Source organism: Phaseolus vulgaris, chromosome 4 (genome assembly GCF_051622355.1).
Source record: "Phaseolus vulgaris cultivar YP4 chromosome 4, ASM5162235v1, whole genome shotgun sequence".
Classification (NCBI taxonomy): Eukaryota; Viridiplantae; Streptophyta; class Magnoliopsida; order Fabales; family Fabaceae; genus Phaseolus; species Phaseolus vulgaris.
In genome coordinates this window covers 22,195,244-22,211,174 of record NC_143501.1, presented here as the reverse complement: position 1 = coordinate 22,211,174, position 15,931 = coordinate 22,195,244, and the positions used below count along the sequence as shown (strand labels likewise).

The 15,931-nt window shown below is 41.4% G+C and overlaps 2 protein-coding genes and 1 non-coding gene across 3 annotated transcripts; all 3 read right to left on the bottom strand.

Annotated features, from left to right (window-relative positions):
• Positions 1-5,379: 5,379 nt before the first annotated feature.
• On the bottom strand, positions 5,380-8,130 carry LOC150027964 (uncharacterized). The gene is made up of 2 exons (XM_090300975.1): positions 5,614-8,130; positions 5,380-5,445 (listed from the first exon to the last, which is right to left on the bottom strand). The coding sequence occupies exons 1-2, from the start codon at positions 8,128-8,130 to the stop codon at positions 5,380-5,382; spliced, it is 2,583 nt and encodes an 860-aa protein (XP_090157101.1).
• Positions 8,131-9,733: 1,603 nt separating this feature from the next.
• Positions 9,734-10,665, bottom strand: LOC137837344 (16.9 kDa class I heat shock protein 3-like). The gene has a single exon (XM_090301525.1). It carries the CDS (start codon positions 10,193-10,195, stop codon positions 9,920-9,922), a length of 276 nt encoding a protein of 91 aa, XP_090157651.1. The 5' UTR covers positions 10,196-10,665; the 3' UTR covers positions 9,734-9,919.
• A 344-nt stretch (positions 10,666-11,009) lies between these two features.
• Positions 11,010-11,084, bottom strand: TRNAC-GCA (transfer RNA cysteine (anticodon GCA)). The gene has a single exon. It is a non-coding gene; the product is annotated as a tRNA-Cys (tRNA).
• Between the last annotated feature and the right edge of the window lie 4,847 nt (positions 11,085-15,931).

The window sequence follows — 15,931 nt, the reverse complement described above, 5'->3', positions numbered from 1 at the left end:
GTGTCGATCTTCTTCTCCTTCGGTCGGTCGTTCCTTCTTGGTGTCTCCTTCGGTCGGGCGGGGGAGGGTACCTGCGAAGGCACTCCAACGCTCAAGTAAGTGTGAGATTCTAAGTGTGGTTTAGTAAGTGAATGAAAACGTACCTTTCTCTGGCTTGAGCACCGTATTTATAGGATTGCCTAATGGACTTTTCTGCCCCTTGGGTTAAGGGTGGTTATGGATAGGTCTTACCAATCGTGCTCTGGAATACCCGGGGAACATATCTTCTTCAAACGCGTATTCCTTATTCTTCGGAGGTGTATTTTAACCACCTTAGTTTTGTCGCGCCCTCACATTTATTATGCGTTATGCGTTCGGTCGGTCGGCCACGTTCGTCCGGTGCCTACCGGTACACTTGCCCCCCAGGCTCGAGGTGAATAAATGCCGAAGAGTCGTAATGATTATTGTGGCTTTCGAGGTGTCAGGCATTAAATGTAACGGAATGAAGGGACGTTCGCTTTTTGTCGAAGACGGCGGAGATGGATCCGGCGGTGTGGATTAAGTGACTTTTCGACTTCCGGCTGATATGGGTCGTAGGATGAGCGGGATTCTAACGGATGAGGGTGAGAGGGAAATGCTATAAATAGCGTCCCCAATTGCAGAGAGACCACGTTTCCTTGAGTTCGGCATCCGAGTTGCTCCGATTGCCGAGTCCATATTGCGAGTTGTTGCGTTGTACGAACCATAGTTGCCGACCGAGGTGTTAATTTGTGAACGAAAGGTTAGTTATCTCGCATCTTTCTTCAAATAGAGTAGGTAGTAGAGAGTCGGGTGAGAGTGGGGAGTCATCGTCTGGAAGTGACGAAAGTATGAGTGGGTCCATGGGTCCGAGCTATGAGTGGGTAGATATTAGCGTTAGGAATACACCCACTGTCTTTAAGAAACCGGATGACCTTGATAAAGTGATAGCTAGGGCCCCTGTCGTGCTATCGGGTTTACCTTCAGATATTCTTATTGCCGAAATATGTGGGTACACCGACCGTGTCTGTCATGGAAGGGAGAACGCTCCGGTAGATTTCTTTTATGTTTATAGTACGTTATTCGCTGATTTGAAAGTGACGTTGTCGTTCGATGAGTTCACGATGGATGTGCTACGGTTTCTCAACCTAGCTCCAACCCAACTTCATCCGAACTCATGGGCGTGCATGCAGGCCTTCCGAATGGTGTGTCAGCTTTTTGACTTGACGCCCAGAGCGGAAGTGTTTTTATTTTATTATAACACGCATTCGTCCAACCCGGTAAGTTGGGTGTCATTGACCAGCCGTCCGGGGAGTGTGCGTTTTGCGGCCTTCACCACGTCCTACAAGAACTTCAAGGAACGATATTTCAAGATATTTGTGGAGCCGGACGGCCGAGAGTACTTTTATAATAATGGTGCTACTAAGTTTCCATTCCATTGGACCCAGAATCTGACTGTGCTTAACGCGAGTTCCCGTACGGCCCTGTCGGCTTTGGATAAGGCCGTTATGGTGGTGTTTGACCAACTCCCTCACAAGTTACCTACGAGGGAGATAATTTCGTTATATGCGTCGTCCGATCCCTGGGCGGATTTTATTGGTATGTGATTGTAAATTTGGTTTGACTGAATAACTTCATTAATAGTGTTTAATTCCTGTGTGTTTTGCAGAAATCATGAGTCGTGCGGACGCTTCTTTGCACGAGTATATGAACAAGTTGCGCCAGACTAAGGATGGTCAGTCGGCCTCTGTCGACACGGTCGGGGTGTTGGCGGCCGTTCCGTCTACAACGGTTCCTGCGGCGGGGGCCTCGGCTGCTGCGAAGAAAAGGGGTCGGCCCCCGAAGGGAAATCAGGAGGGCCGAGCTGGGCCATCCCGAACGAACTCTGAGCCAACGCTGTTGGCGGTCGGCCTGGACATAGCGGCTCACCTGCAGGCGGAGCTGACCGCCGAAGAGAATGAGGTTTTTGCCACCATCCCTACAACTAAACTGATGGTGGAACCATTAGAGTTACAAAGCTGGGCGCTTATGGCAAGCCGGACGGTGGTTGAAGAGCTCGAGAGAGTGACGACCGTTACCATACCCCAATTAAAGAAGGATGTGACCGAGGCCACTCAAGCCACCAAGATGTCGACCGAGAAGGCAGAGAGGTTGAAGGTTCAGTTGGAGGAAAAGCAGACGGCCTTAAAAGCGCAAGAGGAACTCACGAAGAGTCTTGAGACGCAACTGAAAGAAGGAGCCGACTGGGAGGAGGCTTTGAAAGCGGAAGTGGCCAAGTGTCACGACTTCATGCTTCGCATTAACGAAGAATACTTCCGGTTGGGCATCCAACAAGTGGCTTGTCTGCACGGTGCGGCACTGGAGAACGACCGGTATGACATTGAGAAATTGGTGGTCTATGGAAAGCTTGTGCCGACCAACCCTGGCGACATTAATGAGGAGGCTGAGGCGGAGACTCCGGGACCACAGTCGGACGCCTCGTTTGAAGAATTAATGAATATCCCATAGATAATTGCTGGACCCGGCATGTGAGCATCGTACAATGATGGTTTTATTTTGGATGTAATATTTGACTGCTGATCGACCGGATTGGTATTTTTGAACCTTGGTTGTTTGTTGTTTAGATTTTATTAATTTGGATGTCGGATGAAGCGTAGTTGATTTCGTTAGCAATAATGCGAACGCCGAACGAGGCATAAATAATTGTGATTTCGTTAAAGTAATAAGTTAATTCTGATGCCGAACAAGGCATAAATAATTCCGATTACGTTAGATAATTTTGATGTCGAACGAGGCATAAATAATTCCGATTACGTTAAAGTAATAATTTTGATGCCGAATTGAGGCATAAATAATTCTGAATAATTCTGATGCCGAACGAGGCATAAATAATTCTGAATAATTCTGATGCCGAACGAGGCATAAATAATTCTGATTACGTTAAAGTAATAATTCTGATGCCGAACGAGGCATAAATAATTCCGATTACGTTAATAATAATTTGAATGTCGAACGAGGCATAGATTGAGTAATAAAAGGGATAGATAGGAGACCTGGATTTTAATTTATAGTGCCTCGTTAAAACCTTCTCGGTCGTAAACCCTCCTTAGGGAAAAACCGACCGAGCGAGGAAAGAGTACACTTTTATTATTAAGTTCAACTGTAATAAAATTTGAGATGCGTGGCATTCCACGTTCTCGGTATGTCCTTCCCAGATAAATGTTCTAGGTAATAGGCTCCACTGGCTGTCGTATCTGCTATGCGGAATGGTCCTTCCCAATTGCTAGAGAACTTGCCTCCTTCCTTCCAAGCGCTACTCCGCATTCGCCATACTAAGTCGCCTTTGTGGAACAGTCTCGGTTTGATCTTGGAGTTGTATCGTCTAGCCGCCCGAATTTTGCATGCTTCTTCTCTAATTCTACACTTGTCCCGAAGTTCGTTGATGAGATCGAGGCCGACCGAGAGACTTTCCTTGTTTAGATCAAGATCAAGGGTTTGTCGGCAGAGAGAAGGTTCTCCAATCTCGACGGGAATCATAGCTTCAGTACCATAAGTTAGGTTGTACGGCGTTTCTTGTGTAGTCGTCTGAGGAGTACAACGATATGCCCATAAGACCTCTAAGAGTTCTTCCGTCCAGTTACCCTTTGCTGGGCCGAGACGTTTTTTCAGTTCGTTCAGGATGACCTTGTTTGCAGCTTCTGCTTGCCCATTTGTTTGCGGATGTTCGACTGAACTGGCGATGTGTTTGATGTGGATCTTCTCGTAAAATTCAGCTAACGTCCGGTCGGTGAATTGTCGACCGTTATCGGTGATGATGATCTGTGGAAGCCCGAAGCGGCAAACGATATTTTTCCATACGAAATTTTGAACATTGTGGGCGGTGATCGCAGTCAGAGGCTCGGCTTCGATTCACTTGGTGAAGTAATCAATGTCGACCAGTAAGAATTTACACTGGCCTTTACCGGGGGCGAAAAGGCCAATGATGTCCATACCCCATTGGACGAACGGCCAAGGTGCTAACATAAAATGAAGTTCCTCAGGTTTTTGATGGGACAAAGTGCCAAACTCTTGGCATTTAAGACATTTTTGGACGAAATTGGTGCAGTCGCCTTGGACGGTCGGCTAGTAGTATCTGGCTCGGAATACTTTGGCAGCCATTGTTCGTGCGCCGGAGTGAGTTCCGCAAATTCCTTCGTGCAACTCTCGGACGACATAGGAAGCTTGGTCGGGTGTCAAATATTTAAGGAGTGGTCGAGTATAACCTCGGCGGTAAAGGTCGCCGCCAATTAAGACAAAACGGGCGGTATGCAGCTTCATGGTTTTTTCGCCGAGAGGACTACATGTGCCGTCGAGTAAATATTGCTTAATTGAGGTAATCCAAGTAGATTCCGCGTCGGTCGTTAGGCATTCCTGTAGGTCGATGCTTGGGCGTGCAAGCGTAACATGGATGACCGACCTATGCATTCCCTTACACTTCGTGGTTGCTAACCGGGACAAGGCGTCCGCGCGAGTATTGTGATCGCGTCGAACGTGTTGCATGAAAATTTCAGAAAAGGTGCTCATCGACTGTTTGACTAAGTGATAGTATCGCTGTAAAAAGCTTTCTCGGACTTCATACTCGTCATTAAGTTAACCGATGACTAGCCTGGAATCACTTTTACAAATTAACTTAGTGATTTCCAATTCTTGAGCGAGGCGTAGACCGGCTAAAATGGCTTCATATTCGGCCTGATTGTTTGAAGTTTTGAAGTCGAATTTTAGGGCTTGCTCGATGACAATCTCGCCGGGGCCTTCCAAAACGACTCCAGCGCCGCACGACCTTTCGTTGGAGGAGCCGTCCACGTATAGGATCCACGATGAATGTTCAGTCTCGGCTGAGGAAGGAGTGAGTTCGGCTGCGAAATCAGCAAGAGCTTGCGACTTGATGGCTCCGCGTGGTTGGTACTAAATATGGAATTCGGATAGTTCTATCGTCCATCCGATCATTCGTCCGGCTAAATCTGGCTTAGTGAGAATATTTACAATGGGGTAATTTGTCCGAACAATAATACGATGATTTTGAAAATACATACGCATTCGTCGGGCGATAATGATGAGAGCCATAGCTACCTTTTCGATCATTTGGTATCGGATTTCGGCGCCATGGAGGGCGCGGTTGACGAAATAAACTGGTCGTTCTTCAAAATTAATTTCTTGCACTAAGACTGAACTGACGGCTTCGTGTGAAACGGCGAGGTAGACTATAATGGGCTCTCGGGCGTCCGGTTTCTGGATGACCGGCGGGGAAGATAGAAAAGTTTTCAATTGGAGGAAAATTTCCTCGCATTCGGCCGACCACTCAAAGCGGGATGCTTTTTTCAATAATCGGATGATGGGTCTCGTTCATTCTGCAAGTTTAGGAACAAATCTGGATAGAGCGGTGAGTCGGCCGATGAGTCTCTGAATTTCCTGAATGGAGTTGGGACTTCTCATTTCGGAAATAGCTTTACATTTCTCAGGGTTAGCTTCTATGCCTCTATGAGTCAGCATAAAACCTAAGAACTTCCCCCCCTCGACGCAAAACGCACACTTGTCAGGATTGAGTCGCATCTGGTGTTGGCGGAGGGCCTGAAAAACTTCTTTTAGGTCAGCAATATGTTGCTTGCATGAGTCGGACTTGACAACAATGTCATCGACATAGACTTTAACATTCCTACCGATCATGTTGTGGAATACATGGTCCATTAGTCTTTGGTAAGTGGCCCCGACATTTTTTAGTCCGAAGGGCATAACTTCATAGTAGAAATTATCGGAATCAGTCATGAAGGTTGTCTTCTTTCGGTCGGCCGGGTGCATTTGGATTTGATTATAGCCTGAGTAGGCATCAAGGAAGCTGAGGATGTGATGTCCGGCCGCCCCATCAACGAGACGATCAATGGTAGGCAGAGGGTAAGAGTCTTTAGGGCATGCCTTATTGAGGTCCATGTAGTCAAAGCACATTTGCCATTTTCCGTTGGCTTTCTTTACCATAACCACGTTGGCTAGCCATGTGGTGTAATGGGCTTTCCGAATGAATCCAGCTTGTAACAATTTATCGGCTTCGTCACGTGCGGCTTGGCGTCGTTCCTCGCCTAGATGTCTTTTCTTTTGAGCTATTGGCCTAACCTCTTTATACAATGATAATCGGTGAGTGATGACCTGTGGGTCTACACCAGGCATGTCAGCGGCCGTCCATGCGAACAGATCGACATTTTTGACAAGTGTCGTGTCGATGGCCATTCGGTCGTCCGGCTTCAGTGAAGTGCCGATATATGTAGCATGGCGATCGTTGCGAAGTGGGAACGGATGCAAGTCTTCTCCTGCCTCCATACGGGGATCGTCCATACGAGGGTCGAGATCAACAAGGGCTATCATTTGTCGATGGGACATGCGCCGTCCGGGATGTCGGGTCGGGGATCGTCCTCTTTTTTGCGGGGGTCGATCGTCCGGATTGGTCGTGTAGAGCCGTCGAGTTGGCTCACTTTTCAAACTTGCGACATAACATTCTCTAGCGGTTTTTTGATCGACATGGATTGTTGCAATGTCGTTATTTGCCGAAGGGAATTTCATGGCTAAGTGTGGGGTGGAAACAATGGCTTTCAATCTGTTGATGGACGGACGACCGAGCAGGATGTTGTAGGAAGTTTGGGCGTTTACCAGAAGATATGGTACGTTTATTGTTTTGTGGAGACCGTCTTCCTCACCAAAGGTTGTATATAAGTCTATATACCCCTTAGTGTCGACCCGTTCACCTGAGAACCCTACAATTTGTTCGTTATAGGGTTCAATATCTAATTTTGGGATGCGCATTTTCTTGAAGATTTCCCAGTATAATATGTCGACCGAGCTACCTTGGTCGACCAAAGTCTTGGCAATCGCAAACTTGTTAATTTCCACGGTGATTACCATAGGGTCGTCCTGGGCTGGATCTATGGCTGTGAAGTCGTTGTCAGTGAAAGTGATTGAAGGTATGTGTGGACGCCTCCTCGTGGTAGCATGAGCGGACTGGATGTCCCGAAGATGTTTCTTTCGGGCGGAATTTGAGCACCCGCCACCGGCAAAGCCCCCGGCTATGTAATTTGCTTCGTGGTTCGGTTCGCCCAAGGTAACGGGTCCAACAATCATGTTGATGACTTCGCGGACTCGTTGGCGAGGGCGGGCGTTTCGGTCGGGACTTGTGCTGCGGGCGCGTGTACGCCGAACAGGGCTTTCACTGCGTTTCCGCGAAGCCTGGCTATGGTCAGTTCGGCGTTTGTAATCGTTACGGTATGACCGGTCGACACCACGGGATGGACGGTCGGTATCCCGTGGTGGGGGTCTTGAATTTCTTGTCCTCTTGACGAACTGCCGCAAATGGCCAGCCTGGATGAGCTCTTCGATTTTGTCCTTCAACGCTTGACATCCTTCGGTCGTGTGACCGAAATTTTGATGGTACTGACAACGCTTAGCAGTATCTGCATTCGGTGGTGTTTGATACTGTTTTAGTGTCGGAATTAAATCCGTTTGCAGTGCTTCATCTAGGGCTCGTCCCCTCGGAACAGTTAAAGGGGTGTAACTGTTAAACCTGGGGATTCGGCCTCCTCTGTTCCGGTCGGACCTTGGGGTGGTTCGAGCGGTCCGTTCGGTCTCGAATTCCCTTTCTTTGCTTGGGGTTTGATCTTTGAGAACTCCGGATCCAACGGCTTTGAACCGTTGGTGATAGTCAATGTGTTCCTCAATTTGCATGAATTTGGTTGCCCGAGTTCGAAGATCTTCCATGTCTTGAGGCGGCTTTTTGATGAGACTTTCGGTAAAACGGCTCAGCCGGATGGCCGAAACTAAATGGTGTAACGCGACTTCCTGTTTGAGCCCTCGGATATTCATGCATGCCTTGTTGAATCTATCTAAAAAGGTTCTGAGAGATTCACCTTTTTCTTGTTGTACCGCTAGGAGAGACATGGAGGACATGTGATGTGGTCGGCTGGTGGCATATTGAGTGGAGAATTTCGCGGCTAGGATGTCAAAGTCGTCAATGGAGTTCGGAGGTAGCTCTGTAAACCAGGTAAGAGGTTCTCCCTGAAGCGACGTGGGGAATACTTTACACCACACATTATTATCTGTGGTATACAAAGTCATTTGCGTCTTGTAAACATTTAAATGCTCGTCCGGGTCGGTTGAGCCGTCATAGAGTTTAATGGCGAGGCCTCTCCATTTGTTAGGAAGTGGTGTGGTGATGATTTCGTCTGTAAAAGGATGACCCCTTTTACTTGACTTTCTTTCGACTGTTTCAGCTCTGGAAGCAGGATTGGTGTCGGCCGGTGTAGGTATGCGAGAGGCGGTTCGGTCGGCCATATGGGATTGGCCTTCTCGTTCAGGATTATCGACCTGTCGCTGGAGTCGTGCATTCTGCTCTCTCAATAAGGTGATCTCTTCCTCTTGGCGGCGCTATTCTCTTCGTGTTGACGACGGTCTTCCATCCCCTTCTGCCGCAGTTCCTCCATCTGAGTTTGGAGGGTTTGAATCATAGTCATCTGTTCTGCCATAGCGTCGTTGTTGTTCCTTGTCGCAACCATTATAGCTTTAAAAATTGAAATCTTGCCTCGGCCCCACGGTGGGCGCCAATTGTACCTGAACGGAGAGATGGGGCCCAGGCACGGTCGGTTGACGTGGCGTAATTGCTGACGTGTCGATCTTCTTCTCCTTCGTTCGGTCGTTCCTTCTTGGTGTCTCCTTCGGTCGGCGGGGGAGGGTACCTGCGAAGGCACTCCGATGCTCAAGTAAGTGTGAGATTCTAAGTGTGGTTTAGTAAGTGAATGAAAACGTACCTTTCTCTAGCTTGAGCACCTTATTTATAGGATTGCCTAATGGACTTTTCTGCCCCTTAGGCTCAGGGTGGTTATGGATAGGTCTTACCAATCGTGCTCCGGAATACCCGGGGAACATATCTTCTTCAAACGCGTATTCCTTATTCTTCGAGGTGTATTTTAACCACCTTAGTTTTGTCGTGCCCTCACATTTATTATGCGTTATGCGTTCGGTCGGTCGGCCACGTTCGTCCGGTGCCTACCGGTACAATTTATTTAATCACAAACCACAAAATGTTAAAATAATAAAACATATTAGATAATGCATTATGAGAAGTAAATCATGTCTTATTTCGAGCTTCACTTATGTACTATCTTGTTAAAATATACTATCTTGTTAAAATATACTAGTTTTTAAATTTTGTTAAAATATACTAGTTGCTACACTGATGATTTTATCATCCTAAATGGTTAACGTTGCTTCACTTAATGATTTTATCATCCTAAATGGATATAATTGTGATTTTGTTATATATGTCATAATTTTTATGTTTTGGGTTAAAGAACTCATCAAAATTGTGAATGAAAACTAAATGTGAATGAACTTTGAGTTCTTTATCCCAAATGAGATTTGTAGTTTTGTTAATCATTAATCATGCCATATCTTCTCTTTCACTTTATCACATTAAAACATATCAAATATCAAGATCCTTTTCATCTTGATCCTCTATAATTTAAAAAGTCACTATAATTTAAAAAGTCATTCTCCTAAAAACTTCTCAAAACTTAATGATCATATTTTTTTTCTTTAACTTCCTTCCTCTTATTCTCACATATTATGATAAAAATTGTTAGATTTTTTTTCTCTTTTTCCCACATACATGATACTAATTGTTAGATTCACTCAATAAATAAGAAAACCACAAGAACAAGAATGAAAAAAAGTTGCATTCATTCATCAAAGTCGAACAGTATACTGCTCCAATTAAATCAACAGGAAAGTCGAAACACGGGCTTATTACTCCCATCTTATATAACATAAAACTAATAACGCAAAATCATTCAAACATTACGACAACTTCTCATTATCGATCATGCGATCATGCGATCATGTTCCATATTCATACCACATCAATCTGCCTCACGTTCTTCCTCTCACTCTTGCTCACCTTGGGAACGGTGAGGGTGAGGACTCCGTGCTCGAGCTTGCAGCCGATGCCGTCGGCGTCGGCATCCTCCGGCAGGCGGAACCGGCGCAGGAAGGTGCCGCACTGCCTCTCGGTGCGGTGCCACTTGTCGTTTTGGTCCTCCTTCTCCTTCACCCTCTGGCCGCTTATCTGCAGGATCTTACTCTCCTCCACCTCCACCTTCAGGTCCTCTTTCTTCACCCCTGACATGGTGATGGCTCCACAACTCGCTCAGCTTGCACAAAAGAGACCTCGCGAATCGGAACCCGCGAGACACCAACGCACACACCCCTATCACGCACGCTATAACCGCTGTCTCCTTTTCCTTTCCCTTCATTTTTATGTTCTTGACAAAGTATATTATGAACTAAAGGGTTTTCTTAAAACTCAAACTCAATTCCTTAGCGAACTCGAATTTATTCAAATCAATATCTTGCTAAAATTCAATCAGTCGCCTACCAATATAAACAAATCTGTGAAATTTGCAAATTGATTCTCATCATGTAAAATCTTGTGCAAGTCTTGTTAATCGGAGAAGACAACTTTGTGTTAGAACGATAAAACGCGTTTGAGAATTGAATTAACCAGGAAGATCAAGACGGAAGATATTGTTTCAGTCTCGTGACAGTTAACGTGAGCGTGACCTAGAGAAGAGGTGATGTCATCACAGTCACCGTGACGACGAGCAATGTTCCAGTTGTTGTTGTAAGGGCCCCACAATTCAGATGAGAGCAACGACGAACAAGGGTCTTCTTGCCAATTCATCTTCTATTACTTCTGCTATGTTCTCTCTGAACAAGATGAAGAGAATTCATAGATAGATATACACAGTGCATTTTACAACCCATAAATCATCCAACTAACCTTTGAATTTGTAACTATAGTTTTTACATTTAATAATTTTTAAAATTATAATTATAAGATATTGATAGTATAAATATTTATTTTAAATTATACAAATCTCATCCTCAATATTTTTGCCATTTCTCTCTCAAAAATATATTTCAAAATTAAGGGAAAATTAAGGGCCCCCCAACCGGGTTCGAACCGGTGACCTCTTGATCTGCAGTCAAATGCTCTACCACTGAGCTATGAACCCATTTGTATGATACAGTTATTTCATTCTAAACTAAAACTTATTAAATTATGAAAGTTATAAGATACTCATCCTTCTAATTAAGGATATCATATTCACGAATCACTACAATTTAAAAGAAAATTAATTGATGATTTATAATTTTAAGAAATATTTTAATGATTTAACCTTTTCATTAAATCTCAATAAATTTACTCATAATTTACATTTTTTAGGAACTTTTTATTTTATTAATTTTGAATCACTGATTTCCTCTTCAAATATCTCATGACAATATTTAAAATATGAAAATTTATTTATAGACATTTTTTATACACAAACTAAAAATCAATCACTAGTTTAATACTTTAGAAATAAAAATATTTATTATTCTTGTAATTGTGCACCGCTTCCCGTCTTATCCACCATGAGAATGGTGGCTTTGTGAAGGACACGTAGGAAATGACGGTGCTACGTGGTGGAATTTTCCTACAATTTTTCAGGTTGGCAAGCATTTTCTTGTTTGGAGAAATTGCATTTGTATTCTTCTTATAATAAAAATATACAAAAATAAGAAAAAATATATAAAAAAACAAATATTATATAAAAGAGATTGTCTAAATAAAATAGTTTGCTTAGTAAGCGATTGTTCAGGATAAATACTTTTTTATATCATTAAATTTATAATAAACAACATTAAATTAAAATAAATCATTTTTTCTGTGATGTCATTTATATTTTTTAAACTTCACTAGGTTTTTAATCGCACGTGTAAAAATTTTAAATTCTTGTTTTATGATAGTGTTAACTAATTAATATGTTTAAATATTAGCCAATTTGGTTGAATAATTATTTTTAACTATTTAAAAGAAAAATAAACTTAGTTTGCACTTGCACTTAAGGGAGATTGACCTGATCATTTAAGAAGTTTTTACTTTAAACGTTATCACTGGGTAATATTTTTTAAATTAATTTCATTTAAGAGGATGGCTATTTAGTAGAGTCATATTCTTAAACAAAATGATTTGTTTAAAGAAAACGTTATGAGATAAAGTCGTCATTTAATGAAAGTGTTTCATTTAAGATGACAGTTTTATCTCATAGTCGTCTTCTTAAAACAAAGCGTTTTGTTTAAGAAAGCGGTTCTACCAAAGAGCCCCTCTTATACTCTTTTTTTACTTTAATACAGAGTGCGTCACTTACGCTTTTATATTTTCTTTTTCTGATGCTTCGTTTGTCTTTCACTTTTCTGTTCTGGTGCTTCCTCATGTCTTCTCGAGCCTGCATTTTCGTGTCATTTGTAAGTTCGTTTCGAGCTTTCTACTTCTTCTTCACCATGGTTTTTTGTATTTTTTTCGTTTCTCTTATTTATTTCTTTTCTTGTTCGAAGGTCACTACTGTTTTATTGTCACGCTGGTGTTTGGGTTTTCATTGTGCCCAATTTGCTCCGTCGTTGTTGTCGTCGCTACTGTCATTGTCGCACCGCTCTCACCACCACCGTTTCCTTCACGCACAAGGTTGGTGGTGTTTTAATTTTTTTAATGTAATTAATTTGTTTATTTATTATTTATTATAATTTGTGTTTTTTAAAATTTATATTATTTTTGTTTTAGGTTAGAATAAAATTATTAAATTATTAGATGGTAGACAAATTTATATTATTTAATATTATAATTAATTTAATGATTTTAATTTGTATATTTAGTATTTAGTATTTATTATAATTTGTATTTATTATTAATTTATATTATGTTAGTTGTTAGGTTAGAATAAAATTATTGTGTTGGTATTAAGTCTGAGGGTGTTCGACCCTCGACAATTGATACGTGTTGGTATTGATGGTGAGGGTGTTCGACCATCGGCAATTGATATGTTTTGGTAGAGTTCGAGGGTGTTCAACCCTCGACAATTGATATGTGCTAGTATTGAGTTCGTTACTGTTCTACCCTCGGTAAACGTGAGATTTCACACTCATTAGTAAATACCTGGATGACTACTATAAAAATAATGGATCGAAATTAGATTAATTTTGTTCGCATAAGTGATGAGTACGAAAGATGAGTAGAAGAATTTATACAATTTTCACAACATAACGCGAATAATAGTGATCATGATGGAGCAAAGATTACGTGTCCCTGCGTTAACTGTTTGAACAACAAACTTCACATGGTTGTCGACGATGTTAAGATTGATGAATTTGATGGAAATAAATGGATTGACTAATAAAAGTTTCACGGAATTGTTTCAATTTACTTTATGTTAAATTATTATTGATTATGCTTTAACTAATAACTTGTAGATTTTTGCATGGAGTTTCTATCAACGATGGGAATGAAGATGTGTATGGATTCTTAGATCCCTCGTATACTAATCTCACTAGAACAAAGAAAAATGAAACCCAATCATACATCACTAACACCCTAAAAAAGAGGGAAAATAAATTTATTTATGCCCTTATATTAATGAGTAAGTTTTATAAGTCATCAATTATTACTATTTCATGTTTTAAATTTTTTCTAACTCTTTTCATGGATGATATAGGGTCATTGCAGTTACTTGTCTTATCCATGATTGATTAGACTACTGTGTGGTTCTGTTCCCTACACAAGAAGTCATCCACACATATGAAGAATATGATTGATAGGTAAGTACACTATAAACTTAACTTCGTATGTTACTAATTAAGCATCTCCTAACGCGGTTTTTTGTATTAATTAGTTCATGGTGTGGATATAACATCCTAAAAGGTCAATCCAATTCAAATTTTCAAAATCTGAAGTGGATAACACTAAATGTTTGTAATTTTTGTCTTTCTCTTTTCATTGTTTATCAATATGAACTCTTACTTTTTATTAAATTATAGTGTAATAGTGTGGCTATTATGTTATGCAATGGATGATTACCATTGTAAGACTAGGCCTTAAAAGTGATTAGGATCAGGTAACATGATGGTAAATTATTTTTATAATTCTTAACATATATGTATCTTAACACTAATTTATGTGAACCTTATTTTGTAATGTAGTTCTTCACGGATGAGCGACCAATGTCTTTGGAAGCCATAACATATGTGAGACATTCTTGGTCCAAATATTTCCTAAATTTTTATAACTCTAGGATAGCTAATCAATAGTGTAGGAATTAGATGGATAAATAGAAATATAGGTAAAAATACTATTAGTATTTGTAATACATTTTCATTGATATATATATATATATATATATATATAATTTGATTCTCTGAATTTATGTATTTTTTTTGGTGAGTTATAATTGAACATGTCAATTTAGATGGGAATAACATTAAACAGAATATACTAAAAAAAAAACTACAAAGAGAGCTTCTTATGTGGCACCTTACAACCTTACAACGTTATGTTTTTTAAAATGTATCCAAAATGGTTATTTCTGTTAAGTTGCACCTTACAAGGTTATGTGTAGCTTATGTGAGAGTGAGCTACTTATATGGTAGAGAGAGGTGAGATTGAGAGATGTGAGGTGGCAAGTGGTGGTGGTGTTCCCTAACCCCGTAACCCCCGCATCGTCGTCTTGCTCCACCGACCAAGCCTTCGGCAGCGTCTCCTTTGGCTGCGACGCCAATGAGCTCTCCCCCTTCCTTTGGCTTCCCCTTGGGCACTGCCCTTCTCTTGATCATCATCTTCACCGTCAGTGGCATCCACTCTTGCCTCACCGGTGTCGGAAGCTCTTAGGAGAGAGCGATCGATGGAGGTTTTCTCCAATTTGAGATCATTTAGGGTTTTGATGGCGGCGCCAATTTCTGGCTTTGATGTGTCGACAACTTTTAACTAGCGGATGAGCTGCCCTTCGTCTCAACCACACATGCGAGGCGATGAATTCAATTCAGGATTTGAATTGAATTTGGGATTTAGGAGCAGCAACAATGGTTGGTTGGTTCTTCTTCTATCCTCTATCTCTTCTTCGTTTCAATTTTTTCATTCAATCTATCCTCTATTTCTCGTTCTTCCACTCCAAAATCATTATCATTTCAACTTCTCCAACTAAATTCTTCATTCCCCTTTTTTAAGGTTTTCTTTTCTTTTCATACTAAAACTATTCTTTAGCTTTTTCGGTTTCGTAATTGTAATTGGAAGATTTTGAGTTTGGCAATGAAGATGGTTTGGAGTGAAGCAAAGATGCTTCGGTCATTCCTTGTTCCATTAGCTCTGCATTCTTAGTATTCTAGTTACTTTTCTTCTTTAACACAGTCTCTAGCTCTTTCTCTTTCTTCTCTTTCTCTTTCTTCTCCAATGTGTGCAGTCAAAGTAGCATCCAAAAATGCATCCTCCTCACACAAAAAGAGAAGATAACGAGAACACAACAGTAATCAAGGTGTACTTGAAAAATGGTTTGCTAAAGATGTTGACGCCTTAACTACCTTTATACATGAAATGAAAAGAAAGCAAATCAATGTTCCAAAGGTGTTAGAGTTTTCCTGGTTGAAAAGTGAAAATTTAGAAGCTTTTCAAGAGAAGCTTGCATAGCTCTATTATAGTAACAAGTGATTTCTCCTTTATGTGCTTTATAAAATGTTTATCTAGACTGTTTTTTAATTTTTCTACACTGGTTTTTATTATGGACTGCATTGTGCTTTGGCACTTTAAAACTCTATTTGAACTATTATGCGTGTATCTTTATTGCTTGATTTTTATGTGTGAACCAATTTGATGAAAACAAAGGGGGAGAAGAAGTTCAGGTATGCAGGTATTGTATGTTCTGTTATTTTTTTAAGGTGCAGATTTTTATGCAAGCTGTGGTATGTTTTATCAAAGTGCAGAAGCTATTGACTTGGCCATGAGTCTCCCTTCAAAGAAATGGGGATTTGTCTCCATCAAACAGAAGGAGATGGTTGA